Here is a 26,264-nt window from a genome sequence, read left to right on the forward strand (position 1 = left end):
GGTACCCGAAGCAGCAGCAAAAATGCCACTATTCTCGGAGCTGGTCCGGCCCCACCGCTGGCCTCTCTGCTCCTCAGCCAAGGCCGGTGGCATCTGTGCCCTGTCACCCTGGCGTCTGATTAATGGCACCTGACTCAGGATGCCAGGGTTCAATCCCCCGCTTTGCCACGAGCTTCCCAAGTGACCTAGCCTAGGGCAAGTCCCGTGGGCTGCAAAATGGGGATATTTCCAGGATCCCCTCAGGGCCAGGGTGGCTCTCCCTGGGGGTCTGAGCAGCGCCTGGCACAGCGGGGCCCGTGGTGCGACCATAACACACATAACGGTGGCAGAACCCGTCCGACTTGCTCCGATATTTAATGTTATTTGCGCCGATCCCCACCAGAGAGCAGGGAGCCGGCCTCGAGTGAAGATGATTCCCCCGCAGCCCCACTCCGCGGCCTGGACAGGGAAGGGCTCTCACCAGCCGGGTATGACCCTGGCCTCGGGCTGCCTGGGTTTGCCGAGAGACTGGCAGAGATCAGAGCGGAAGGAGAAGGGTCCGTGTCCCCAGCTGGGCGGGATCTCGCCCTGTCATGGGTCCTCGAGCATCAGGTTCTCATCTGCTGGCATCGCAGCTTCCCAGCCGTCCCTGCCCCGTAGGCCTCCTGGCGCTTCAGTGGACCAGGACCTCCATCTTGTGGCTGCCTTTCTTTTTGCAGACGGGCGCCGCCCCGTTCTTCTCGGCCGTCTCCACGATCCGGATGGCGATGCTGCCCTTGCTGAACTGCGTGGAGAACCTGCACGGACCCCCGGGCGCTCTGAGATCAGCGGCGGGATCCTGCCCCGGTCCCTGGCGTGGTCCCACCCCTCCCTTCCCCCCAGCACACCGCCCAACACACCGCCCCCTGCTGGGGAAAAAGCCAGAGCTGCAAGCAGTGCCGGGCTGCCACATCTGCGGCTCAGAGCCCAGCCTGCCCAGGCCATCGCAGATCTGGGCTGAGGCCCTGGCCGTGACCCTCTGGGGCTGACAGCAGGATTTGAATCCACGCCCAGATCGCGCTAGAAGCACGAGCCTCCAAACCACTGGAGCTAGAGGATTGGGTCCCTCAGCCAGCAGCGGTAATAGACTCTTATCCCCTTCCAGGCAAGCCACCAGAGGGCGACAGAGACCATCACGCGCCTAGGGTAGGTGACAGTCATGCCCATCAGCCCAATCAGAAGCCTCCTTTTCCCCTGCCCGCCCCGCTCAGGCTCCACCCCCCCACTGTTCTGGCCAATCCCTGCCCGTACTCATCAGCCACTTGGAGGTTGAGCGTCTTGGCGGTGGTCTCCAGCAGCGTCTGGTGGAGCTTGGTGACGAGCTCGATCAGGTGGTCGCTGACGAGGAGGAAGTCCCCCTTGGTTCCCACTGTGGAGGTCTAAGGGGGGGGAGCAAACAGAGGGACGGCCCCCCCCACATTTTAGCTCGCTGGTACGGGGAGGCGGGGGTCTCCGGCCACCTCCCACCCGAGCCGCAATGCCTTCTGGGAATGCATCACAGAGTTTTCCAGCACTGCTCCACACAACCTTGGGGGCACCCAGGGGGACTGGTGGGAAAGGGGGGGTCACGCACAGCCCCGCCCCGGAAAATCCTCTCCCAAGATCCCCTGGGGGAAGCTGGTTACACTTTCCCAGCATGCCCCAGCTGGGAGCATGTGTGGATTTGAAAGGGTCCCGGGCAGCCGCGAGCGCTGGCCCTTCACCCACAGGGCCCCTTGTGCCCCGTCTGCCCCCGGCCCCGGGGCCGTACCTCATTGAGGTGCAAGACGAAGAAGCCGTCGGAGAAGCGGGTGACTGAGACGCTCCGGATGTCGCTCAGGCTGACCACGGTTTTGGGCTGAGCGGCCTTGGGGTCGGCCAGGATGATGTGATTCTTGGTGAGCAGGAAAAGCCGGGGAACTGTCTGCAAAGGAGCCGGCAGGAGGGTGAGGGCAAGTAGGGGCTGCCAGACACTTGGGGGGGAGGGCCGTCACCCCCCCAATCTGCACCTCGGTAAACCCCAAAGGGGCCAGGACACCAAGTCCCGGGAGGCCTCAACACAGGGCGAGCTCCTGGCGCTCGGCTCGGGTGCACTGCACGGCCCGTCGGGGCCCGATCCCAAGCAGCGTGGCCTAGAGAGGAGCGCCCAGGATGGGCACACAGGTGACCTGGGCTCTGTTCCCAGCTCTGGCCGGGGTAACCTCGAGCAAGTCACTGCCCCGCTCAGTGCCTCAGTGTCCCCCCTATAAAAGAGGGACGACTATACTGACCTCCTTTGGGGCACGTTTGGAGATCTCTGGATGAAAAGCGCTAGCTAAGAGCGAGGATTTATTATCCCCTGCCCAGAGAAGGGGATGGGGACCAGCCGGGCCTGGGGACACCGGGACAACCCACAGAACAGGTTGGGGGGCAGCAGAGAGCCGTGCCGGGGAGACCTCGCTGCAGCTGGCCGGCGGAGGAGACAGCAGGAAGCCAGGGGCTTGGGGCAAGCTCCTAGCAGAGACCAGGGGGAGGCTGGTTCCCCCAAGGAGGCTCTGTGCATGGGCCCTTCGGCCCAGGGCGGGGAGGGGCCGCCCTACCTTGCCGTTGGCCCGGTTGACTTTTCGCACGGTGTCGGCCAGAACCAGTTTGCCCTCGGCCGCGGTGTGGAGCGCCCGGTACTTGGGGTTCTTCCGGAGACCCAGGTACTCGCCCTGGAATGACTGCTGGACGCTGGAAGAGACCAAGCGGGACCCATGAGCCGCCCGGCTGCCCCCCCCACCCCAACCCCTCGCTTTAAATCACGAGCTGGGGTCCTGCTGCCCCACCCCGACTCTGGGATTGGGAGCCCCGCACTGGAGGACCGAACCCCCCCCCCCCCGGAGGACTGACCCCCCCCCGCCCCATGCTAACCTCTTGGCATACAGGGTCTTCTTGTCTTTGAAGAGCTCGCTGGCACACAGCTTGTCCTGCAGGAGAGCTTTCCTCTGCGGAGTCAGCTGGTCCCGGTACTTCTTGCCCTGCCGAGGGGAGGAGGAAGCCGGGTCAGGACCGGAACCCGGATCCCGCCTGCAGAGAGGGCAAAGCGTGGGGGCGCCCACCAGGACTCTAGGGGAGGTGAATAACGAGCATGACGCAGGCAGGGAGACAGCTGCGGGGAATCACAGCGGGCAGCTCCCCGGCCAGGAGCAGCGAGGGGCTGACGGGCCGTTGTTATTTATGACGCACTGGGCAGGTGCACCAAGAAAACCCAGAGGGAGGCAGGGCGGAGAGTGGAACTACAGAGGTCGCTTCGCCTGCCACCAAAATGCAGCCACCTCTGGAATTGGGACATGGCAGCTGAGGGACAGGCATGCAGCCAGCTCTGGAGCGGGAGGGGGAACTTTGCTGAACGGGGACTGGTCATCCAGCACTGCAATGCAGCCATCTCTAGGATGGGACACGCTAGCTATTGGTACCAGCTACTGCACAGGATTCACTTCCCCAGCACTGAGATGCAGCCACCTCTGGGGTGGACATGGCAGCTGATGAACAGCTGCCTAATGGTTAGGAGGGGACGGTCAGAAAAGTGCCTCCCGCTGAAGTGCAAGGAGGGAATTGAGGGAGGCAGGACATAGCTCTGCTGGGGAATCAGGGGGTCAGACCCTCTCCCCATGGTGACAGCCATGGGATAAGCAGCCGGGACCAGGGTTTGGCCTCTCCTCTGACAGGAGCCGTGCGTAGCCTCAGACCTTCCAGAGGTAGAATATTTTCTTTAGTTCCTCGTTGGTGTTTGCCAGGAACTTGTAGGGGGCGGCGGGCCAGCTGCGATCCGTCACGACCATGGGGGGAAGGTTGGTCCGCAGCCCCAGGAAAAACTTTTGCACCTTTGGGCGACGGGGAGCAGAAAACACAGGGGGTGAAAATGCAGAACCGTCTAGACGGAAACCGACGAGGTCCTAGAGCGGGGCTGCTTTCAAATGGGTTAGATTCAAACCTGGGAGCTGGATCGCCTCAGAGGGCCTGCTCTAGAGGTTTGAAAATGGTTCTGGAGGCTTTGATTTTAGACAATTCGACATTTTAAAAACCCAACTGGGAAAGTCCCCGGGTCCCATTCCCGCCCCCACCCCCCGGAGCGATCCAGTCCCCGTCCTAGGGCCAGATAGGAGCTGACGCCCCCTAGAGGGGACAGACCCCGTGCCCCATTTCCCACCCCCTGGAACCATCCAGTCCCCTGCCCTCGGGCCGGATTGGAGCTGGCACCCCCTAGAGGGGACAGACCCCGTGCCCCATTCCCCGCCCCCTGGAGCCATCCAGTGCCCTGCTCTGGGGCCAGATCGGAGCCGGCCCCTAGAGGGGAAAGGGCCCATGTCCCAGTCCCCACCCCCCGGAGCCATCCAGTCCCCTGCCCTGGGGCCAGATCGGAGCTGGCGCCCCCTAGAGGGGACAGACCCCGTGCCCCATTCCCCGCCCCCCGGAGCCATCCAGTTCCCTGCCCTGGGGCCGGATTGGAGCCGGCGCCCCCTAGAGGGGAAAGGGCCCATGTCCCAGTCCCAATCCCTTAAGCGGTTCAGCGCCCCCTTTGAAGATTTGCAGCCCGTTGTCCATTCCCTCAGCCCTGGACAAGCCCCGACTCACCAGTCTCCTGTAGATGAAATTGGCCAGGGTGGTGGACGCCCCAGAGCGGAAATATTTCTTGTATTCCTTCCGTGTCTGCAAAGGGAGACGCCGCCGTGAGCAGCCCCGTGGTGGGCCGGGGCGTGAGACGGGCCAGGCGACGGAGGGAACCCGCCTCTCTCCTGGCTAACCCCACTTGCTTTTCTCCTGGACTAGCCCGCTGGGCAACCATCCCACCGCGCTCCCTCCCTGGCTGCCCCAGACCCCGGGCTGGGCCGGCCATCGCCGGAGAGCCCCGTTCCCAGCCGTGACCGGGCTCTGGAGCGGGGCAGGAGCAGAGAAGACGAGCTGCCCCCAACCCGACAGAGGGCCAGGGCGGAAAGACAGGACAGTCCCGGGACAGCGCGAGAGAGGCAGGTGCAGGAGGACCAGCCGGCAGGGAAAGTGGCTGGCATTCGGCCCTGGATCAAATCACGGGCCAAGCACGCGTTAGACTGGGCACTGGGTGCCCAACGGCTCCCCGGCCACCGGCAGCACCCCCGAGCGGGCAGCTGGGGCACGGCAGCGGGGTGGACGTGGGCAAAGGCTGACCGGAAGCCATGGCGCAGAGGCCCCACGGGGGCGCCGGGCCGGCACCTGGGCTGCGGTTACCTTGTACCCTTTCCAGTAGGCGGAAATGGTGGCCGAGGCCTGACTGCAGCGTTTCTGGTGCTTCAGCTCCCGCAGGAGCCTGCGAGACTGCAGAGAGGAAAGGGCGAGAGATCACAGCCCCGCCGGAGCCCTGAGGAGGAGGAGGAGGAGGAAGGACAGACGGACACGGAGAGACAGACCAAGAGACTCCAATGCACCAGAGCCCGGCCCCGGGAGGAACGACTCGGGCGGGGCACAGGCCAGGGTCCTGTAGGGGGCGATGTGCTCCAGCGAGGCGGTGCCCCCCGGAATCACAGCTCCCCTGGAGTCCAGCCGGCCTCTTACCGGGACTCTGGGACCAATCTGCCGCCCCCCTCCCTCGGGCCTGCACCCCCCACCCTAGGCTCCCCAGCAGCGCCAAGCACCCCGTCCCACTCGGCCCGCCTAGCCGTCCTGCAAAGATCTCCGGCGAAGGTTTCCACCACGCTGGGCCAAATATCGGTGCCTCCCTCGCGCCGGCCAGATGCCCGCTGCCCGCTGGGCTCATCCCGACGGCTCATCCCCCATGTGCGTCTGCAGGCCCGGTGCGGGCTGCCGGCCCGGAGAGATGCTGGCTGGGGGGGGGGGGGGGGGGGGGCCTCTCCAAGCGGCACTGCCCCCTCACCTTCCATCCCCGGACGTAGGCCTGGATCAGCAGCGCCGAACTCTTCATCTGCCCGTACCGCTTCTTTTGCTGCAAAGGGGAAAGTCCGGGTGTGCAACGGGCGACGGCGGGCGGGGCGGGGAACTTGGCTGAGATGCCAGCGAGGGCCGGGCACGGCTTCTCGCAGCCGGGCACTGGGGGCCCTGAAGACCTTTCCCCCGGGTCCCGTCCTGGTGGGTTTGCACACACCTCGGTGCCAGCCCAGAGCAGCCCTGCGTCCGAACGGAGGATTTAAGGGGCAGGACGGCCTTGCGGCTCAGGTGGGGATCCCGGACACCTGGGTCCTCTTCTTGGCTCAGCGCAGACTTTGGGCAAGGGGACGATCCTCCGTCCCTTGTCTGTGTAGGCCGAGCGCTGTGGGGCAGGGCCTGGCTCGCGACCCTCCCTCGGTACAGCAATGGGGCCCCGATCCCGGCCAGGTAACACACCTGAGAAAGGCCCCGCGGTTTCACTCGGGAAGTCGCGTTAGCCTGAGCAAAGTCCCGCCCGGGTCGGGGAGGGGCCCCGATCCAGAGCGGGTGGGAGAGCAGCCAAACTGAGGGCCCCCCCCCCGGGGCTGAGGAGAAGCGGGAGGGGCCGGGGGGCGGGGGGGGGGGTTACCGCTTGTCCCCGGAACCAGGCCGAGATGACGATCTGGCTCTTGCGCATCTGCCGGTAGCGAGTGCGGCACTTCCAGCCGCGGAAGGTGGCCTGGATCAGCGAGGCCAGTTCAGCCACGCGCAGCCGGCGCCTGTCCTCCAGGTCGAACAGCTGGGGGGGGACAGCAGCAGGGTCAAAGCCAGGCTGGGGAGCCAGGACGGCCCCCCCCAAAGCACGTCAACCCTGCAGGAGCTGCCTGCGGCAGGAGGCCGCGCACGGACACCCCAGCGACGAACGGGGTCGGCAGGGACCTTTCCCCGGCGTCTGATCTCAGCGGGGCTGGAACTCAGGGTCCGCCCCCCCCGCCCCCGGCTCCAGCCCTAGACGCCCCACAGCTCAGCCCCCAGGCCGGTCGCCCCCGGCAGCCCAGGACCGGCGCCCTCTCTCTCGGGACTCCAGCTGGAAGGGCCAGGGATGCCCCACAGCTTCCCGGGCAAGGGGGCAGGACTCGGCATTGGCAGCTGGACCCGCCCCCCTCCCCCACTGCCCCCCCACCCACCGGGGGTGTTCCCAAGCAAACCTCCCCCCTCCGCCTCGGATTAGCCCGTTCTCCTACCCCCACCCCAGCCCGGCAGGGACTCACGGTGCGTGGGGTGCGGATGAAGATCTTGGTGTGCCCGTAGGCCAGCTCCGCCGGGGGGACGCGCAGGTCGGTCAGCAGGGCCTGGACGCCGTCCCTGCGCCAAAGACCGGGCTCAGGTTCCTGCTCCGCGCCGGGGGCCGCTGGAGCTCCAGGCCCCCCACCCCCTACAGAAAACTCCCAGGGGGAAGAGGTGGCCCCCAGGAAGCCACCCCACTTCAGGAGCAGGGGCGGGGCAGGCAGGGGGGGCCAGGGCCAGGGTGGTGACCAGCAAGAGGGGGGCAGCGCCATGGGGCTCAGCCAGCTGGTGCTACAGCCTCCCCCCCGGGCACTGCCAGCACCTCTGATACCTCCAGCCCCCCCAACCCTCCCTGCGTGGGGCTGACATCTCCCCCCCCCACAGCGCTCCCCTTCTCAGCATCCCCCCAGGGGGCACATCCAGCTCCCCTCCCAGGCTGCTCCCCACCCAGCAGGGTGCTCCCAGCCCCCACAATCCCCCCCCGAGCTCCTCACCCCCCTACCTGGCACCGCCCTTCCACTTGGGCCAGGTCTGCTTGCAGAGCATCTTGTACCGCTCCAGGCATGGCTCATAGCCCTGCCGGTAGGCGTAGCCGGCCCGCCGCACCCGCACGTTCTCCAGTAGCCCCAGGTACCGGACCTGCATCTGCACCAGCCCGTCCGTGAACACGCCGGGCTCTTTGTTGTCATTGGGTTTGATGCACCTGGGCCGGAGAGGGGATGAGGTTAGAGAGGGCTCCACTGTGTGTCAAAGCCCCTGCACTGCTCACAGCCCAGGGAGATTCTGCCCTCACTCCACTGTGTGTCAAATCCCCTACACAGCCAGGAGAGAGTCTCCTCTTGAGCTGCTGTATTTCATAGCCCCTGCACTGCTCACAGCCCAGGGAGAATCTCCCCACATGCCAGTGTATGTCAAAGCCCCATCACTGCTGAGAGCCAGGGAATTTCTCCCCTCTTTCTGCTGTGTGTCAAAGCCCCTATACTGCTCAGAGCTGGGGAGTTTCTCCCCTCACTCCACTGTATGTCAGAGCCCCTAAGCTGCTCATAGCTGGGGAGTTTCTCCCCTCGCTCCACTGTGTGTCAAAGCCCCTATACTGCTCATAGCTGGGGAGTTTCTCCCCTCACTTCCTACTTTATGTCAGAGCCCCTATAGCTGCTCATAGCTGGGGAGTTTCTCCCCTTGCCTCCGCTGTGTGTCAGAGCCCCTACACTGCTCATAGCTGGGGAAGTTTCTCCCCTTGCTCCACTTTATGTCAAAGCCCCTACACTGCTCATAGCTGGGGAGTTTCTCCCCTCACTCCGCTGTGTGTCAGAGCCCCTACGCTGCTCATAGCTGGGGAATTTCTCCCTTTGCTCCGCTGTGTGTCAGAGCCCCTACGCTGCTCATAGCTGGGGAATTTCTCCCCTCGCTCCGCTGTGTGTCAGAGCCCCTACGCTGCTCATAGCTGGGGAATTTCTTCCCTCGCTCCTCTGTGTGTCAAAGCCCCTACACTGCTCATAGCTGGCGAGTTTCTTCCTCACTCCACTGTGTGTCAGAGCCCCTACACTGCTCACAGCCAGGGAGATTCTCCCATAGTGCCTGGGTTTGAAAGCGGCAGGCGCTGAGCTGTAGCTGTAGCCCTGCTCCCACCCTTTCCTGTGGGAGCCCCGTCCCTGGCCACCTGATGTAGTTGGGGTTCTTGGAGTAGAGGTTCTTCATGAGCGTGGCGACCGAGGCCTTGAACTGGGAGCCCGCGGTGGGGGGGCGCCGGAGGGAGGCTTTCTGGGGGTCCCCCTCAGGGAAGAGGGAGCGCAACAGCTCGTGCTGAGCTTTCCACATGGCCTGTGAGAGGTCGCGGAACAGCAGGTCGTTGTTCTTCTCCACGAACCCCGACACGTTGTAGGTCACCTGCGGGGGGATGGACCCACAGCATCACTGAAAGGGGCGCCCCTGACTCCCCAGGGCTGGGAGGTGGAAGGGACCCCGAGGTAGAGAGTCCTGGCTCCCAGCCTGCCCCCACCACCCCTGCTCTAACCACTAGACCCCACTCCCCTCCCTGAGCCAGGGACAGAACCCAGGAGTCCTGGCTCCCAGTCCCCCCTGCTCTAACCCCTGGACCCCACTCCCCTCCCAGAGCTCCCTTGTCTAACCACTGGAGCCCACAAAGGCCCCCCCACGCCGGGCAGTGCATGCTGGGAGTTTGAGGGTGCCCCCCCTCACCTTGCCAGCGTAGTGGTGCACGCGGAAGCGGGGCCCCGCCAGGCTGGCGTCCGTGACGTGCCGGGCGTTCTGCGTGGCTCTGCTCTCGTAGTGCTTGTGGCTGGCAAACACCTGGCTCAGCTTGGCCAGGAAGGTCTCCTCGGTCACCAGGCCGGGACGCAGGCACTCCTCGTCCAGCATGGCCAGGATCCCGACCTTGCTCTGCGCAGAGCCGGCGGGTCACGGACCTGGGGCCAGCCGGGTCCGCAGCGCCCCGCACTCCCGACCCGCAGCCCCCTGCTAGCCCAGCCCTGGGCTCCCCACCCAGCTCCATGGTGCCCCTCACTCCCGACCCGCAGCCCCCTGCTAGCCCAGCCCTGGGCTCCCCCACCCAGCTCCGCAGCGCCCCGCACTCCTGACCCGCAGCCCCCTGCGCTCCCAGCCCTGGGCTCCCCCCAGCTCCGCGGTGCCCCTCACTCCCGACCCACAGCCCCCTTCGCTCCCAGCCCTGGGCTCCCCCCACCCAGCTCCGCGGTGCCCCTCACTCCCGACCCGCAGCCCCCAGCTAGCCCAGCCCTGGGCTCCCCCCAGCTCCGCGGTGCCCCGCACTCCCGACCCGCAGCCCCCTGCTAGCCCAGCCCTGGGCTCCCCACCCAGCTCCACGGTGCCCCTCACTCCCGACCCGCAGCCCCCTGCTAGCCCAGCCCTGGGCTCCCCAGCCAGCTCCACGGTGCCCCTCACTCCCGACCCGCAGCCCCCAGCTAGCCCAGCCCTGGGCTCCCCACCCAGCTCCACGGTGCCCCTCGCTCCTGACCCGCAGCCCCCTGCTAGCCCAGCCCTGGGCTCCCCCACCCAGCTCCGCGGTGCCCCTCGCTCCCGACCCGCAGCCCCCTGCTAGCTCAGCCCTGGGCTCCCCAGCCAGGTCCGCGGTGCCCCTCACTCCCGACCCGCAGCCCCCTGCTAGCCCAGCCCTGGGCTCCCCCACCCAGCTCCGCAGCGCCCCGCACTCCCGACCCACAGCCCCCTGCTAGCCCAGCCCTGGGCTCCCCCCAGCTCCGTGGTGCCCTGCACTCCCGACCCGCAGCCCCCTGCTAGCCCAGCCCTGGGCTCCCCCACCCAGCTCCGCGGTGCCCCTCACTCCCGACCCACAGCCCCCTTCGCTCCCAGCCCTGGGCTCCCCCCACCCAGCTCCGCGGTGCCCCTCACTCCCGACCCGCAGCCCCCAGCTAGCCCAGCCCTGGGCTCCCCCACCCAGCTCCGCGGTGCCCCTCACTCCCGACCCACAGCCCCCTTCACTCCCAGCCCTGGCCTACCCCACCCAGCTCCGCGGTGCCCTGCACTCCCGACCCACAGCCCCCTGCTAGCCCAGCCCTGGCCTACCCCACCCAGCTCCGCGGTGCCCTGCACTCCCGACCCACAGCCCCCTTCGCTCCCAGCCCTGGGCTCCCCCCACCCAGCTCCGCGGTGCCCCTCACTCCCGACCCGCAGCCCCCAGCTAGCCCAGCCCTGGGCTCCCCGGCCAGCTCCGCGGTGCCCTGCACTCCCGACCCACAGCCCCCTGCGCTCCCAGCCCTGGGCTCCCCCACCCCCCCCAGCTCTGCCGGTGCCCCTCGCTCCCGACCCGCAGCCCCCTGCTATTTCTTTCCAGTACAGAAAAGGTCAATCGTGCCAAACCAGCCCCTGGTCCAGGTCGCCCACGTGTGCGGGGGCAGGTGCCAGCGATACAGGGAAAGGGCTGAGGGGGCGAAATGCCCCCTTGGCAGGGACTGGGCCTGGCCCCTGCTTAGGGCCGGTAAGTGGTGCCCATCTTTTCTCCTGGCTCCTCTGGCCAGGGGTGGGGAGCCCCCGCCTGCAGGCCCCCTCCCTCCAAGAACTGGTCCCATCCCCACCGGCCGGCGCTCAACCAGCAACTCACGTCCTCAATCAAGCTGCAGATGATGCTGTTGTCAAAAAAGTCCACCGGAGTCCACTGGATGCCCTGGGGAGGAGAGCGGCCGTCGGACCTGACCCGGCTGGCAGCGGCACCAGCTGGGAAGACCAGCAAAGGCCTGTCCAGCTGACGGGGGACGGCCCGGGGCGCCCACGGGATTTCACTGGCTAAACCCCCCCACTTCCAGTCCAGGCTGCAAAGCCCAGCTGGATTTGGGCGTGGGGGCTGGGGTGCACGGGCGAGGGCCTGGGAGCCTCACACCAGAGGCCGGGGGGTGGGGGAACTGGAGTCCATGCCCCCGGCCCAGTCTGGAGAAAGTCGAGGGGCCGAGCCAAGAGAGGCCCGAGCGGGATTTTTAAACCCCCAGCAGGCGGAGTTGACGCCAGGAGCAGGAAGCAGGACAGGGCCGGTTCGCAGGGATGCCACGGGGTGGCCCTGGGCCAGGAACTGAACCCAACAAAGCAGCCGCGGCTGCGTCTGTCTGACCCATTGCTCCGGCCCCGTGACCGCGCCGGGGCCCCGCGGTCACCACGCGCCGCCTGCCTCTGCCCATCGCCCCGCCGGCCGCAGTTCTCACTCGGGGCTTCCCGCCCCGCCCCCGGCTTCGGGCTCCGGCGGGATCTGGGGACCAGGACGTCCGGAGCCCCAGGGCTTTGTGCGTGTTTATTCCCAACCTTCCTGTTAGGGTGCAGCCAAATCCGGCCGCGGGGGCCGGGGGGCCGGGCGGCCGGCAGCTGCTGGGTGGGGTGGCTGGAGCAGCTTGTGGACTCCTGGGGCGCCGGGGGGGGGGCGGGGGGGGGAGGAAATAAGTCATTTCCAACCCCCCCTCTCCTGACAGCTGAGGCTGTTTACTGCCCTGGCTAAAGGCCTGTAACTTCGGTGCCAACAGTCGCCCGTCGGCCGCGTGCCGTTCGCTGGGGGGCCGTCGGGGCGCTGCGCTGGGCGGGGGGGCCGTATCGGCAGGGGAATTAGAGGCAATGGGGCCCCCCCGGCGGGTTCCCAGGGCCCCCGATACCTCCCGCACGTATTCCTCCTGCTCCTCCTTCAGCGTCAGTAGGATGAAGGCCTGCTGCAGCTTCTCGTTGCAGTAGTTGATGATGAACTGTTCGAAGCTGTTGTTCTGGGCGAGAAGGAGAAGGCAGAAGGGCCCGTGGGACGAGGGTTCGGGGCCACGTGCCCTGCTCCCCCCGGGGCTGCTGCTCTCGGCAGGAGGGTGTCGCACCCAGGAAGCCGGGAGTATGGCAAGTTTACCACCCCGCCCCCAGCTCTGCAGGGCCCCTCAGTCCCAATCTGCAGCCCCCCGCTAGCCCAGCCCTGGGCTTTCCCCCCAGCTCTACGGTGCCCCTCGCTCCCGACCCACAGCCCCCCTCAGCCCTGGGCTTTCCCCCCAGCTCTGCGGTGCCCCTCGCTCCCGACCCGCAGCCCCCCTCAGCCCCCCACTAGCCCAGCCCTGGGCTTTCCCCCCAGCTCTGCGGTGCCCCTCGCTCCCGACCGCAACCCCCCTCAGTCCCCCACTAGTCCAGCCCTGGGCTTTCCCCCCAGCTCTGCGGTGCCCCTCACTCCCGACCCACAGCCCCCCTCAGCCCACTGCTAGCACAGCCCTGGGCTTTCCCCCCAGCTCTGCGGTGCCCCTCACTCCTGACCCACAGCCCCCCTCAGCCCCCCCGCTAGCCCAGCCCTGGGCTTTCCCCCCAACTCTGCGGTGCCCCTCGCTCCCGACCCACAGCCCCCCTCAGCCCTCCGCTAGCCCAGCCCTGGGCTTTCCCCCCAGCTCTGCGGTGCCCCTCACTCCTGACCCACAGCCCCCTCAGCCCCCCGCTAGCCCAGCCCTGGGCTTTTCCCCCAGCTCTGCGGTGCCCCTCACTCCCGACCCGCAGCCCCCCTCAACCCCCCACTAGCCCAGCCCTGGGCTTTGCCCCCAGCTCTGCGGTGCCCCTCGCTCCCGACCCGCAACCCCCCTCGGCCCCCCACTAGCCCAGCCCTGGGCTTTCCCCCCAGCTCTGCGGTGCCCCTTGCTCCCGACCCACAGCCCCCCTCAGCCCCCCACTAGCCCAGCCCTGGGCTTTCCCCCCAGCTCTGCGGTGCCCCTCACTCCCGACCCGCAGCCCCTGCTATCCCCACCCTAGGCTCCCCAGTTGCCCGCTGCCCCGCACAGGGGAAGCCGAGCGGCCTGCCATACCCAGCACTAACCTGGAAAATCTCGAAGCCGTAAATGTCCAGAACTCCCATCACCTTCCTCCGCTCGCTCGAGTCCACCTGGGCAAACAGGGGGGCTTGTTACCCATGGACTTGCCACGTCCCGAGGGCCCAGCCTGGGCTCCAGGGAGGGGGCAGGGATCGTGGGGGGGGAGGGGAGGGGCCACCGTTGGATGGTTCAGCACAAGAGCTCCAGCAAAGCCCAGGGAGGGGGGCAGGACTCAGGGTGAGGGCAAGGTGGGGGGAGAAGCCGGCAGATGGGAGGACAGGGAGGTGGAAGGGGGGGGCACTGGGAGACAGCGGGGATGAGAGCAGGGGATTCAATAGCCTCTGTCCAGCGGTGCAGGGAGCCCCCCAGCCCCCCGCTGGCCAGGCTACACACAGCAGCTCCCGCGCCTTGGCCAGGGGGGCTCCCGCTCCGAGGGTGTGACCAAGTGAGAATGTTCTTAATGTTTTCTCTGAATACTGTGCGGGTGCCTCAGTTTCCCCTATGCATTTCTTAAGTATCTAGGTGGGGGGGATGTGACGAACTGGGACTGTTCTTAATGTTTCCCCTGAATAGTGTGGGAGTGCCTCAGTTTCCCCTATGCAGTTCTTAAGTATCTAGGTGATGGGATAAGGGTGTATGATCATTGCAGCGCCCTAGAGGGCAGGTGTATGCAGGGGTCTGGACACAGAGAATGGCCGATACCCTGTTTCCTGGCAACTGATGGCCTGGGCCCTTCCCCCCTGCAACGTGAGAGCTAATGGGATGGAGAACAAAGGAATCCGGTGACCTCCTGGCCCGGGAAAGGAACAAAGCCCAGAGGAGGAGGGGCTGGAGGGAGTTTCAGTTTGGGGCTGGCTGGGACATGGAGTGAAGTGCAGACGTGGTTGTCTGGCTCACTGCCCCCCAAAATGGACCCGGCTGAGGGGTCCTGTTCTCTGCACCTGCAAGCTCTGGTTTAGACCATGTCCCTGTCATCTAATAAACCTTCTGTTTTACTGGCTGGTGAGAGTCCCGTCTGACTGCGGAGTTGGGGGGCAGGACCCTCTGGCTGCCCCAGGACCCCGCCTGGGCGGACTCGCTGTGGGAAGCGCACGGAGGGGCAGAGGAGGCTGAATGCTCCGGGGTCAGACCCAGGAAGAGGGAAGCCGTGTGAGCTTCTTGCCCTGGAGACAGGAGGCTTCCCCTGGGGAGAGGAGGCTCCCCCAGAGTCCTGCCTGGCTTCGTAGGGAGCATCGCCCGGGGACTCCGTGACAGAGGGGTTCGAGCCCCACCTGGGGCTGGCGTCTCCAGCGCACCCACCTTGATGCTCTCATTGATGCGGGTCACCAGCCAGTTGAAGAGCCGGTTGTAGATGTTCTTCGCCAGGGCATCCCGCCCACAGCAGCCCTAGGAGCAGAGGCAAAGGGGCTGGAGGCTGGCGGCTACGCAGGGCGGCTCAGAGGGACCCTGGGGCTGGGCCCACGTGGGCCAGCCCCGCTCAGGGGGGGAAGAACCTGCTCCTGACCTGGTGATTTCAGCCCCAAGCCAGGAAGCTGAGCAAGGGAGGCTCAGACAAGAAACTTCACGTCTCGGCACTGGCCCCATCCAGGCCTTGCTGGGCACCAGGGAGCTCCCGCGGCCGTGGGACTGAGCCAGAAAAGCCCCGAGCCTGGGACAGCCCTGGCAAGAGGAGGCTGGTCGCTGGGGGGGGAGAGGGAGGGGGCACGAACGCGGCTCAGCCCCACCGCTAACGGGGTGCGACGCCTGTTGGGACCTGGGGGCGCTGGGAGGAGATGCAGGGGTGCAGGGTTCAGGGGGCTGACGGAGATGTCTGCACACACCGGGCGCGGCAAAGGGAAGGGGTCTGGCTCTGGGCCTCCAGCCCCGTCCCCCTGCTCACCTGGGCCACGCTCAGAGCCGTCACCACCTTCTCCTGCTTGGCCTCCACGGTGCGGGAGCACAGGGCCTGCTCCAGGACGTGCTCCGGCAGGCGGATCAGCTCGCAGATCTCCCGCACAGCTGCATGGGGAGAGGCCTGGTTAGCTCCATGGGGAATGCCGCCGGGGGGGCAGCTGGGCTGCTGGGGGCGGGCAGGAGGCGAGACCGTCACGGGATCAGGGAGGGGGTGGGTGAAACCCAGGGGAGGGGGCCTCGGGAGGGGCGACTGGGGAGCCAATCCTGGGCTGACGGTGCCAACAGGGTGCCTGGGCCAAGGGCAGGGGTCCCGTCCCACCGCGGGCCCCCGCCTGACCTCGTGTGTCCTGGATGCTGCAGGACTCCATCCCGCTGGCCTGGAACTGGCTGTCCAGCTGCACGTTCCCCAGCTTGAGCACCACGGCCGTCACCTCCAGCAGCGCCCGCACCTCGGCGGGTGAGAAGCCGATGACTTTCATGGCTTCCTGCCAGGGAGACAGAGGAGTGCAGAGTTTGGGGGTCTGAGTGTGGGGTGCAGGTTTGGGGGTGCAGAGTTTGGGGTGCAGGTTTGGGGGCTGTGATGAAGTGGGAATGTTCTTAATGTTTTGTCTGAATACTGTGTGTGTGCCTCAGTTTCCCCTCTGTGTTACTCAAGTATCTAGGTGGTGTAGGATAAGGGCGTGTCCTCGCAGTGACCCCTAGGGGGCAGGTGTGACGGCCAACGGGCTGCAGAGAATGGCCGACACTCTGTAGCCTGGCAAGGGTGGCAAGTGGCAGCCAGGCCCCTCCTCTGTGAGGATCAGCTGGAGACCAGGTGACCTGCTGGCCCGGGAAAGAGACAAAGCCCAGAGTGGGGGGGTGGGGGGAAGTGGGGGACACTGTGGCTGGGCAGCTGGAAGGGGTCCTTCTCCGGGGTTGGGACTCGGGGGAGAGTCCCTGGTGGGTGCTAACCAGCTCCGTCCTACGCTGGGTCCCCGGCAACTAGCAACCCGTCGGTCACCCACTGGCTGGGAGTCACTGCCGGCTGCGGGTGGGGGGCAGGGCCCTTTGGGGGGGTGTCAGGCTCCCCCGGGGGGAGACCCGCTGCAGGGAGCACATGGGGTGACCGAGCTGGTTCCTTGCCCCGGGGGAGACCCCGCCCCAGAGTCCTGGGCAGCTTCATCCGGAGCAGGTGCCGAGCACCGGGCCTGGGGCCCCGTGACAGGGGTGCAGTGTAAGGATTTGGGGGGCAAGTTCAGGGGGTCCCATTTTACCCAGACAGACTGATTCACCCGCCCCCCGCCCCGAGGCTGGACCTGAATAGCTCGGAAGTTGGCCGCGTCGTCCACGCCCGGCAGGCTGCGGTCCTCCTGGCCCAGGTATCCATAGCGTCTGCAGTCCCGCTCCAGCTTCAGCTCCCCTGCGAGAGGGGACAGGCTGCGGCTTAGCCAGGAGCAGCCTGCCGCCCGGGTCCCCCACACCTGGCACTCGCCTGGGTCCCCCCGGCCCTGCCCGGGCTGCAGCGATGGGCCCCAAACCCTGCCTCTGGCCCCCAGCCCAGTGGGGGCACTGCCCAAACCCCATCCCCCGACACAGCCCCAAAACCCCATCCCCGTCCCCCAGCCCAGGGGGCCCCAGCCGTACTCAGGAGCTGGTCAGATCCCCCGGCCAGGAGCTGGTAGAAGATGTGGAAATTCCTCTCCCCTTTGACGTGTCTCACGACGCGGGATTTTTCCAGCAGGTCTGCAGCAGGGAGAGCGGAGGGGAGACACGGGGGAGCCCCGGCTCAGCGTTGGGGTCACCCACAACACCGCCGAGGGGATCAGTCCCCAGGAGGCTGCTGGGGTCGGGGGGGGAGAATCGGTGCCCCGGGGGTCACTGGGGGGGGGCAGACTCTGTGCCCAGCGGCAGCCGCTGGGCGCGGGAACATCTGGGGCCCAGTTGGTGCTGGAGGGGGTGGGGAGCCGGGTGCTCGGGGAGGGGTACTGGGCGGGGGTCCAGCCCCTATTGTTCCATTGTGCCGCGCTGGGAACGGATCTGTGGCCCTGCTCCCCGCAGGAAGCCGAAGCTCCGGCTAAGGGGTGGAAGCAGCTGGGAGCCTCGGCCAGGTGCCCCCCCCCCCACGAGGCCCCACGGTCCTGCTCCGGCCTTAACCCAGTCCCTGCCGGGTCCCGGCGCGCTGCGCTGCCCTGGCACAGGCTGGAGGGCACGGTGCCCGCACACTCCTCTCCAGCCGGGCCTGCACGGAGCTGCTGGCCCCGGTCCCGGCCCGGCCCCTGCCCACGGGCCCGCGGGGGGCTCGGGGCACTTACAGTTGCTGATGACACCGCCCAGGGGCTCGCCCTTGAAGTCAAACTCCACGTCCATGTACTTGCCCTGGGAGAGGCAGAGATGGACGAGTCAGGGGGCAGGACAGGATGGGGGGTCGCGAGGGTGGGGGAGGGGAACGTTGGGGGGATGGGAGTCGCAGGGCAGGGTGGCACTGGGGGGACATGAGTCACGAAGGTAGGGGAGGGGGAAGCTGGGGGGACAGGAGTTGTGCGGAGGGGGACAGGAGTCGGGAGGGCAGGGGAGGGGAAAGCTGGGGGGACAGGAGTCGTGGGAAGGGGGACAGGAGTTGGGAGGGCAGGGGAGGGGGAAGCGGGGGGGACGTTAGTCGTGGGGGATGGGGACAGGAGTCGTGAGGGTGGGGGAGGGAGACTCTGGGGGGACAGGAGTCGAGGGGGAGTGGGGGGCTGGAGGCAGAACCACTCACGAATCTGGAGGAGTTGTCATTGCGGATGGTCTTGGCGTTGCCGAAGGCTGCAACGAGAACGGGGGGGTGGGGCGGGATCATTATTTGTACCTTTCGTAGGATTCCCCCCACCCCTCACCTGCGGTAGGGCAGCCCCTCTAGGGTGGAGCAGGTGTGGGGGACGTGCCACGGGCAGAGCGTGGGGGGCTCCCCGTTGTGGGGCGCGGCCAGGGTTCGAGGCTGGTGTGGAGGGAGGGTCAGACGAACTTGGGGCAGAGCCAGCTCGGGTCAGGCTCCCGGCGGGGAGAACACCTGGGAGCCCCGAGGCCTCTGACACCCCCCGGGCCGGGGGCGAGGGCACGAACCGGCCAGGCCCTGGCAGGGGGAACACCTGGGAGCCCCGTGGCCTCTAAAACCCCCCGGGCCGGGGCATGAACCGGCCAGGCCCCAGCAGGGGGATCACCTGGGAGCCCCGTGGCCTCTGACACCCCCCGGGCCGGGGGCCGGGGCACGAACCGACCAGGCCCTGGCAGGGAGAATACCTGGGAGCCCTGTGGCCTCTGACACCCCCCGGGCTGGGGGCCGGGGCACGAACCGACCAGGCCCCGGCGGGGGAACTAGGGGCTCTTCTCAGGGCCAGGGGGCACCCACCTTCCAGCACCGGGTTGGACTGCAGCAGCTGCTCCTTCACCTGGTTCACCTCCTCACCCTTGCCACACACGGCGGCCACGTAGGACATCACCTGCTTGCTGGCCTCTGCGGGGACAAGCAACGGCCCGGCCATTGGGGCCCGTCAGGCTCCTGGCTGCACAGAACGGGGGGTGACTCCGTCACGGACCCCCGCATGACCTCCCCCACGGGAATGACTCGGCTGACGACCCCGCGGGGTTCGCCCGCCATCCCTAGCCCCCACAAGCCCAGGCTCGGCCGGGGGCGGGCGTCCCCGCCTCACCTGTCTTGCCCGCGCCGCTCTCGCCCGTGATCAGGATGCACTGGTCCTTGTCGCGGTCCCGCAGGGAGTGATAGGCATCGTCAGCGATCGCGTAGCTATAAGGAGGGGGTAAAGGGAGAGGGGTTAGCAGGGGACAGATCCCACCCCCCGGCCAGGGCTTCCCACGCCCCAGCCCAGAAGCCTGGCTGGAGGCCCGGCCTCGGGGGTCTCGGCTGGCTAGCAGGGGGCTGTGGGTCAGGAATGAGGGGCACCATATCACACAATGCTTGTTCCTACCCCCTGCCCCCCAAGCAAACACTCCTGCGAGCTGCGCTGAAGCGGTGTCAGGGACCCTGCGCACCCCCAGGTTTGACTCAGTTATACATAAGCCCTTTATGGACTCGTCGTCCCTCCTGGGACAGGACGGGCCGGGAACCCGCCCTTGCCACCAGCTCCGGGAAACGGCTTAAGACTCTGATTCGCGCCACACCAGCCACCACGGCTTGTAGGGCTTTGAGTCACTGCCAACCTGGGGCCAGATCTGAGCCGGTGCCCCCTAGAGGGGACAGACCCCGTGCCCCATTCCCCCCCTTCCTGAGCCAGCCAGTCCCCGCACTGGGGCTAGATCAGAGCTGGTGCCCCCTGTGACGAAGTGGGACTGTTCTTAATGTTTCCTCTGAATACTGTAGGGGTGCCTCAGTTTCCCCTCGGCATTTCTTAAGTCTCTAGGTGGTGGGATAAGGGGGTGTGATTGTTGCAGAGCAAAGGGCCAGGGTCCATAAATGGCGACACTCTGTCTCCTGGCAACTGATGGCCTGGGCCCTTCCCCCCTGCAAGGCGAGAGCTGAAGGGTTGGAGAACAAAGGAATCCGGTGACCTCCTGGCCCGGGAAAGGGACAAAGCCCAGAGGAGGGGGGGCTGGAGAGAGTTTCAGTTGGGGGCTGGCTGGGGACGAGGAATGAAGTGCAGACGGGGTTGTCTGGCTCACTGCCCCCCAAGACGGACCTGACTGAGGGGTCCTGGTCTCTGTATCTACAAGCTCTGTGTTAGACCATGTCCCTGTCGTCTAATAAACCTTCTGTTCTCCTGGCTGGCTGAGAGTCCCGTCTGACTGTGGAGTTGGGGGGCAGGACCCTCTGGCTTCCCCAGGACCCCGCCTGGGCGGACTCGCTGTGGGAAGCGCAGGGAGGGGCAGAGGAGGCTGAATGCTCCGAGGTCAGACCCAGGAAGGTGGAGCCGGGTGAGCTGTGTGTCCTGCAGACAGGCTGCTCCCAGAGAGGAGACTCCCCAGAGTCCTGCCTGGTTTCGTAGGGAGCCGTCCCAGAGCATCGCCCGGGGACCCCGTGACACCCCCTAGAGGGGAAAGGCCCCATGCCCCCTTCCCCGCCCCCTGAGCCAGCCAGTCCCCGCACTGGGGCTGGATCAGAGCTGGCGCCCCGTAGAGGGGAATGACCCCGAGCCCCATTCCCTGACTCCCCAGTTCGCCCCCACCAGGGGGGGCTCGCTTAGCGATGGCCCCCGCCAGCCTCCGCCCGGCCCACTCACATGTGCGGCTTGACGGCGAAGAAGTTGCAGTTGCGGTACTCCTCCACCGTCTGCGGGGAGTAGATGGGCAGGGGCTGGTACGGGTTCACGGAGATCACCACGTTCCCGATGTACGTCTGGGGAGGGAACGCAGAGGCCGTGAGCGTGCGGGGCAGAGCGCGAAGCGTGCGGGGCGTGGGCTGAGCACACCAGGGAGGAAAAGAAGGGACGATCCAGCGTGCGGGAGCGTGCCGGGGAGCGAGCCGGGGGCCCGGCAGTCTGCCACGGGCCGCGCCCCCACCTGTATCGAGTCCCCCTCACCCACCCCTGCCGTACGGGACCGGACCCGGGCCAGGCGGGCACCAATCCTTCCCCGCGGGGCGGTATCCCAAGAGCTCCGTCTCCAGGCTCCTGGGGCGGGGAGGAGCCCCGATTGGCCCCATTGCTCCCCCCCCCCGCGCAGCCCCCGACACCTACGTAAATCTCCTGGTGCCCGAACCGCTCCTTGAGGTTCTGCAGCAGTGACTCCTCCGACAGGGGGTCCAGCAGCACCAGGTCCCCCACCCCGGTGGTGTCCAGCAGGGGCAGATTGGCTTCCATGGCCCCAGCGGGCGGAGGGGAGGCAGCCGCTGGAGGGGAAGACGGGCGGAGGGGAGAGCAGTGAGCGGAGGGATCCCTGCTGCCCAGGGACTTAGCCCTGCAAAGGGGGTGCAGTGCGCCCCACGGATTGAACAGGGGGACACGCCCCCCCCACCCCCGACTTAAGGATCAGCCGCGGCTCACATCATAGTTAGCGAGTGGCAGCCTCTGCCCCCGTCTGAATCCACATAGGAAAGCCCAGGTCCCTGGGTCTAGTGGTTAGAGCAGGGGGGGCGGGGAGCCAGGACTCCTGGGTTCTATCCCGGGCTCGGGGAAGGGAGTGGGTCTAGTGGTTAGAGTAGGGGGGGCTGAGAGCCAGAACTCCTGGGTTCTATCCCTGGCTCTGGGACAGGAGTGGGGTCTAGTGGTTAGAGTGGGGGGGGGGGGCTGAGAGCCAGGATTCCTGGGTTCTATCCCGGGCTCTGGGACAGGAGTGGGGTCTAGTGGTTAGGGCTGAGAGCCAGGACTTCTGGGTTCTATCCCGGGCTCTGGGACAGGAGTGGGGTCTGGTGGTTAAAGTAGGGGGGCTGAGAGCCAGAACTCCTGGGTTCTATCCTGGGCTCTGGGACAGGAGTGGAGTCTAGTGGTTAGAGCAGGGGAGTAGGGAGCCAGGACTCCTGGGTTCTATCCCTGGCTCAGGGAAGGGAGTGGGGGTTTAGTGGTTAGAGCACAGGGGGCAGAGAGGACTGGTACCTGCTGATAGTTGCGGGGGGGGCACAATTTAAAAGTTTGTCCCCTTCCCCCCCAAACAGCTTGAGTCACACTCCCCCCAGGCACATCCCCCCTCACCCTCAGCAGCTCCTCCTTGCAGCTCCCAGCTGTTTGCTGCTGCCCAGGGAGGGGGCCCAGCCGGCAAACCCCGGCAGAAATCTGGGGTGGGGCATGTGACCCCCCCCTCCCCACACACACACGTTGCCTCTGGCAGGGGGGCCTGGGAGCCAGGACTCCTGGGTTCTTCCCCTGGCTCTGGGAAGGGAGTTGGGCTTAGTGGGTTAGAGCACGGGGGGGGAGGGGAGGCAGGACTCCTGGGTTCTATCCCTGGCTCTGGGAAGGGATGGGGGCCTGGTGGGTTAGAATAGGGTACGGAGGCCTGGGAGCCAGACAGCCTAGATCCTATTCCCACTCTGCAGCTGAGAGGAGAAGAGAGTCTTGTGTTTGTGTAGCTGGCTCGTTTATGCCGGCTGGGCTTGGCCGGGCAGCCAGGTGCCCCTTCCCCAGCAGCAGGTCCTGAACGATGGGCCTCTTGCTGAGCTGCCTCCAGGGGCTCCCAGGGGAGCAGCAGTGTGAGGGTCTGGGCATCACTAGACCCCCCAATCTAGCACAGCCAGACGGAAAGGGGAGGGGGGAGGGCCCAGTGGTTAGAACAGGGGTGCTGGGTGGCAGGACCCAGGGGTGTGCCTAGAACTGGGTATTTCGAGCAAGGGCCTGGGAGTCAGGACACCTGGGTTCCCTGCTTGGCATGGGGAGGTGAGTGGGTCAAGCAGGGGATTAGGATGCAGGACACCTGGGTTCTCTGTGTCATCCCCCCTGCCCCTTGGTACCCCACATTCCCCAGCTGTTGATTGTGCAGCGGCCAGATGTGGAACTGGTTTGTTCTTCGAGCGTGAGAAGACAAGCTGGGATCTCAGGGGCTTACAGGGCTGGGGACCCAGGAAAAGCCGCAGCAGGAGCAGGAGGAGGCCGGTGGGTGCGGGGACAAACCCCAAGGGCTCAGAAACAAGCGAGGTCCCCATGGAAGGGCGAGATCCCGCCGCAGCAGGTGGGCCCGTGCCGGAGGGGTTAATGCCGGAGCCAGGAAAGGAGTGAGTCAAGACAGGAAGCCAGCTGGAGCAGGATGCCAGCTGGGGAGAGGGAGGAACTGGCTGGACCATCTCCTGGCTTGCACAGGCCCTGTTCTCCCCTCCCCTCCGGTGCCCCCCCGACACGCTCTGTCCCCGGCTCTGCTCCCTGCCCCCACCCTATCCCTCCAAAGCAGCCCCCAGAGCCGCCCTGCCAGGAGCCGCGTGCCCCGGGGATCTGTCGGCCCAGCCTTATGGCTGTAAGGGGAGGGGCAGGTTGGGGGTGCCCCACAGCTGCCAGCCCCCCCGCCTTAAGGCCAAGGGGACAAAGTCAGTCCCATGTGAACAGAACCCAGGGGTCCTGATTCTTCCACCCCCCACCTGGGTACGGCCATGGCATAGCCATTGAGCGAGGGGAGACTCCTCCCTTAGAAGGGAAGCCCCAGCCCCCCTCGGCCAGCGCTGGCTGGTCCCAGCTCATGGGGGACGATCTAAGGCTTCGCCCCCCGCCGGCCGAGCTGCACTCCCCGGCCCTGCTAGCCCTTCTCTGGGCCCAGCGCTGTGCCCGCTCAGGGCCTGGGCTGCAGGGTGTCCCAGCCCCACCGCTTGGAGGGGGAAGGTTACAGGGCGCTCTGCTCCCAGCTGGGCACCCCAGCTCTCAGCAGCTCCCGCTGCCAGCCACACGGGGTCGGCCCTGAACCCCGCTGGCCCAGCTGGGCCCCCTGCGGTGAAGTGGCAAAGAGGGGAGAGGCAACCAAGCGGCCCCCGGTTTCTGCCTCCACAACCCCCGGCAACCCCCAGAGCCTCCCGCTTGTCCCGTGGAAGTTAGAAGCGTAAATGTTTTGAGGATGGGGGCCCACAGCCAGTCACGCGAGCCAGGCTCCACCCCAGCGGGGCCGCGGAGGGATCCCTGCTTTGACCAGGGGGCAAACGCAGCCCTGGGGGCTGGGGCGGAGGTCAGGAGCGATGGCAAATATTATTAGCAGCAGGATCCTGGCGCAGCTCCATGCCCGTGACCCTGGGCTCCACCTGACGGCCCCGGGCCTGCAGCAGCAGCTGTCACAGCTCCTGCCTCACCTGCTCCTATTTTAAACCCTTCCTTCCTTTTATAGAGGGGCTTGTTTTTTAAATACAAGCCAACCTTCACCTTCGATTTACAGCCTGCCCCGGACTCTGCCCCGGAGCCATAAACCGCAGGGGCTCTTATCAGGCCTGCTGGAGAAAGTTCATCTCGGCCCCCAGGGAGCGAAGAAAGCGGTTTCAAAGCCGGGGGTGGGGGGGAGGCCGTTTCCGAGGCCTGCGTGTGTTTGGGGGGGGTACAGGGGAAGGGAGGGGGCTCAGAAGCCAGACCCATCTTCCCTTTGTCTGTTTTCACGCTCAGCCAAGGGTTTTAGGAGGAAGTTCAGTCTCAATGCAAATAACCAAGGACAGCCTCCGGTTCTTCCCCGAGCAGGACCCCTCTGGCATCACAGTGGGGTCCCCCCGTTAGGACAGAATGGGGCACAATGCCTCCGCACCACGACACCATCAGCCTCATGCCTCTGACCCCCACCAGCCCCTGCTCTGCCCCACTTGGGCCCCTGGCTCCCAGAGCAGAACTGCGCCTACCCCGCCGGCCGGGCCCCCCTCCGTTTCCCCAGGAAGCCTGGGGAGGAAAAGAAGGTTTGTCGCCGCCCTTGGAAGCTGTGGCCAGCGAGGGCAGGGGGATTTCCTGCAGCCAGGGGGAGGGATGCAGAGAGGACGCCCTCCCAGAAGCCGCCCTGTGGCTGGGGCTTTGCCACCCGCCAGGGGCCAGCGGGCCGCCAGGCAGGCTGGCAGAGGGTGGGGAAGGGACGGAGGCGCTGGGCAAAGCCAGCCGGAGCTGTACTCACCTCCCTGCTGACACCGCGTGGCTGGCACCTCGGCAAGTCGGGCCGGTTCTGCGGGTTGCTTGGCAGAATAGAGCCAGCTGTGCCACCCAGCCCAGCCCTGGCTCAGAGGGAGCTGTCCATGGTATGTTGAGCTCTGAGGCAGGGCCACCCTGCCTCCACCCCCCTCGCCGTCCTCACCCCACCCACTTCCTCCCCCAGGCTGCGAGGCGGGGCAGCCTCCAGCACAGCTGGACTCTCCTGTTCTTTATTAGGTGCATTACGGAAGCACCTCCGCCAAGCTCACTGCCCCAGCGCGCAAGGAGCTGTACAAATGCACAGTGAGACACAGCGCCTGCCCCAAAATGCTCGCAGCCTAGCTAGACCAAGGCAGGGCGAGTCTTCCCATCTCATAGCTGGGGAAACCAAGGCAAGTTTTACAGCTGGGGAAACCGAGGCAGAGAGAGTCAGTGACTTGGTCAAGGTCACCCAGGGAGGCAGTGGCAAAGCTAGGAATCGAAGCCAGGTCTCCCCCCGCTCCCAGCCCTGTGCCCAACCCCCCACACTACCCCCCCGCTGCGTCTCCAGCACTGCCCCGCACCCTGTAATGCAGCAGGCGTGCATGTGGCTCGTTCCCCCAGCCTGGGCACGCGTGGACACGCTCCAGAGAACAGCCCCTGGGGGTGGGCCGCGCGGAAAGACGCCCCGTGCGTCACAGAGATGTAGGGATGGGAGGGACCTACGAGGGGGACCCACGAGAAGCCACCGAGTCCGTCCCCCCCGCGCTGAGGCAGGATTCAGTGTACCCAGGCCAGCAGAACAGCTGCATGGGGCAGGAGGCACTGGGCTAGCCCCAGAAGGGGGGCTGGACCCATTTCACCACCAAGCCGGCCTGTTAATTCTTCTGCCACCCTCCAGCACGAGCCACCAGGGTGTACGACGCATGCCGCGAGATCAGACCGGGGCGCCTTGCACCGCCCACGGCGCCGGGGGAGATCCACCACCCACGGGCCTGGCCACAGGTAGAGAGCATGAGATGCACCAGGGCGTTTAGGGCCCAGCCACCGCCCCAGCCATAAACCCCGAGAGCTGCCACAGAAGGTCAGTTCCTCCTTAGCGGCCCGGTGAGATGAGGTTTTACGAGCCCTGCTTTACAGCTGGGGAAACGGGGCCAAAAACCCATTGCATGACCCGGCCAAGGTCGCCAGGGGAATCAGCCCCAGGAAAAGCCAGCAAACCCCGGGCTATTGCTCTGCTGAGTGGCTAGTTTGATGCCAGTACAAGAGGGGTTTGTTTGAGCTGGCAAGACGAGCTGGCTGCAAGGAGCCCACTGCAAGCTCTGCTGGGAGAGAAGCCCAGGGGACAAAGCCTTTTCCTCCCTGGTGCTAACCGCCCAGGCTCCGAGCCCCGGGACGCTAGCTTGCACCCCGAAAACCCCGGAGATTTAGAGCAGGGAGCGTTGCCCATAATGTTCCCTTGCAGTAACTGAGCTTTGCTCCGGAG

General features: G+C 66.6%; 1 protein-coding gene across 2 annotated transcripts; it reads right to left on the reverse strand.

Moving 5' to 3' along the window:
* Positions 1–338: 338 nt before the first annotated feature.
* On the reverse strand, positions 339–24,940 carry MYO1A (myosin IA). Of its 2 annotated transcripts, XM_037883686.2 has the most exons (29): positions 24,786–24,940; positions 20,975–21,126; positions 20,519–20,634; positions 18,995–19,089; positions 18,694–18,798; positions 18,064–18,110; positions 17,621–17,684; positions 16,953–17,051; positions 16,625–16,728; positions 15,667–15,814; positions 15,316–15,434; positions 14,736–14,822; positions 13,442–13,507; positions 12,267–12,371; positions 11,237–11,299; positions 9,343–9,543; positions 8,804–9,030; positions 7,646–7,846; positions 7,128–7,221; positions 6,506–6,655; positions 5,867–5,935; positions 5,224–5,310; positions 4,594–4,668; positions 3,708–3,842; positions 2,890–2,996; positions 2,577–2,709; positions 1,769–1,921; positions 1,270–1,397; positions 339–776 (listed from the first exon to the last, which is right to left on the reverse strand). In XM_037883686.2, the coding sequence occupies exons 2-29, from the start codon at positions 21,095–21,097 to the stop codon at positions 653–655; spliced, it is 3,225 nt and encodes a 1,074-aa protein (XP_037739614.1). In that variant the 5' UTR covers positions 21,098–21,126; positions 24,786–24,940; the 3' UTR covers positions 339–652. The 2 variants fall into 2 exon arrangements, with proteins under 2 accessions (XP_037739614.1, XP_043388557.1); XM_043532622.1 differs by lacking the exon at positions 5,224–5,310 and having other exon boundaries at positions 348–776; positions 24,786–24,914.
* Between the last annotated feature and the right edge of the window lie 1,324 nt (positions 24,941–26,264).

The sequence above is a fragment of the Chelonia mydas genome, chromosome 20 (genome assembly GCF_015237465.2).
Source record: "Chelonia mydas isolate rCheMyd1 chromosome 20, rCheMyd1.pri.v2, whole genome shotgun sequence".
NCBI lineage: Eukaryota > Metazoa > Chordata > Testudines > Cheloniidae > Chelonia > Chelonia mydas.

Coding starts and splice junctions, on each gene's coding strand:
- MYO1A (XM_037883686.2), bottom strand. CDS start 21,097: ATGGAAGCCAATCTGCCCCTGCTGGACACCACCGGGGTGGGGGACCTG. Junction 18,111..18,693: donor GTCCAACCCGGTGCTGGAAG/GTGGGTGCCCCC, acceptor TTCTCGTTGCAG/CCTTCGGCAACGCCAAGACC. Junction 17,685..18,063: donor ATGACAACTCCTCCAGATTC/GTGAGTGGTTCT, acceptor TGCCTCTCCCAG/GGCAAGTACATGGACGTGGA.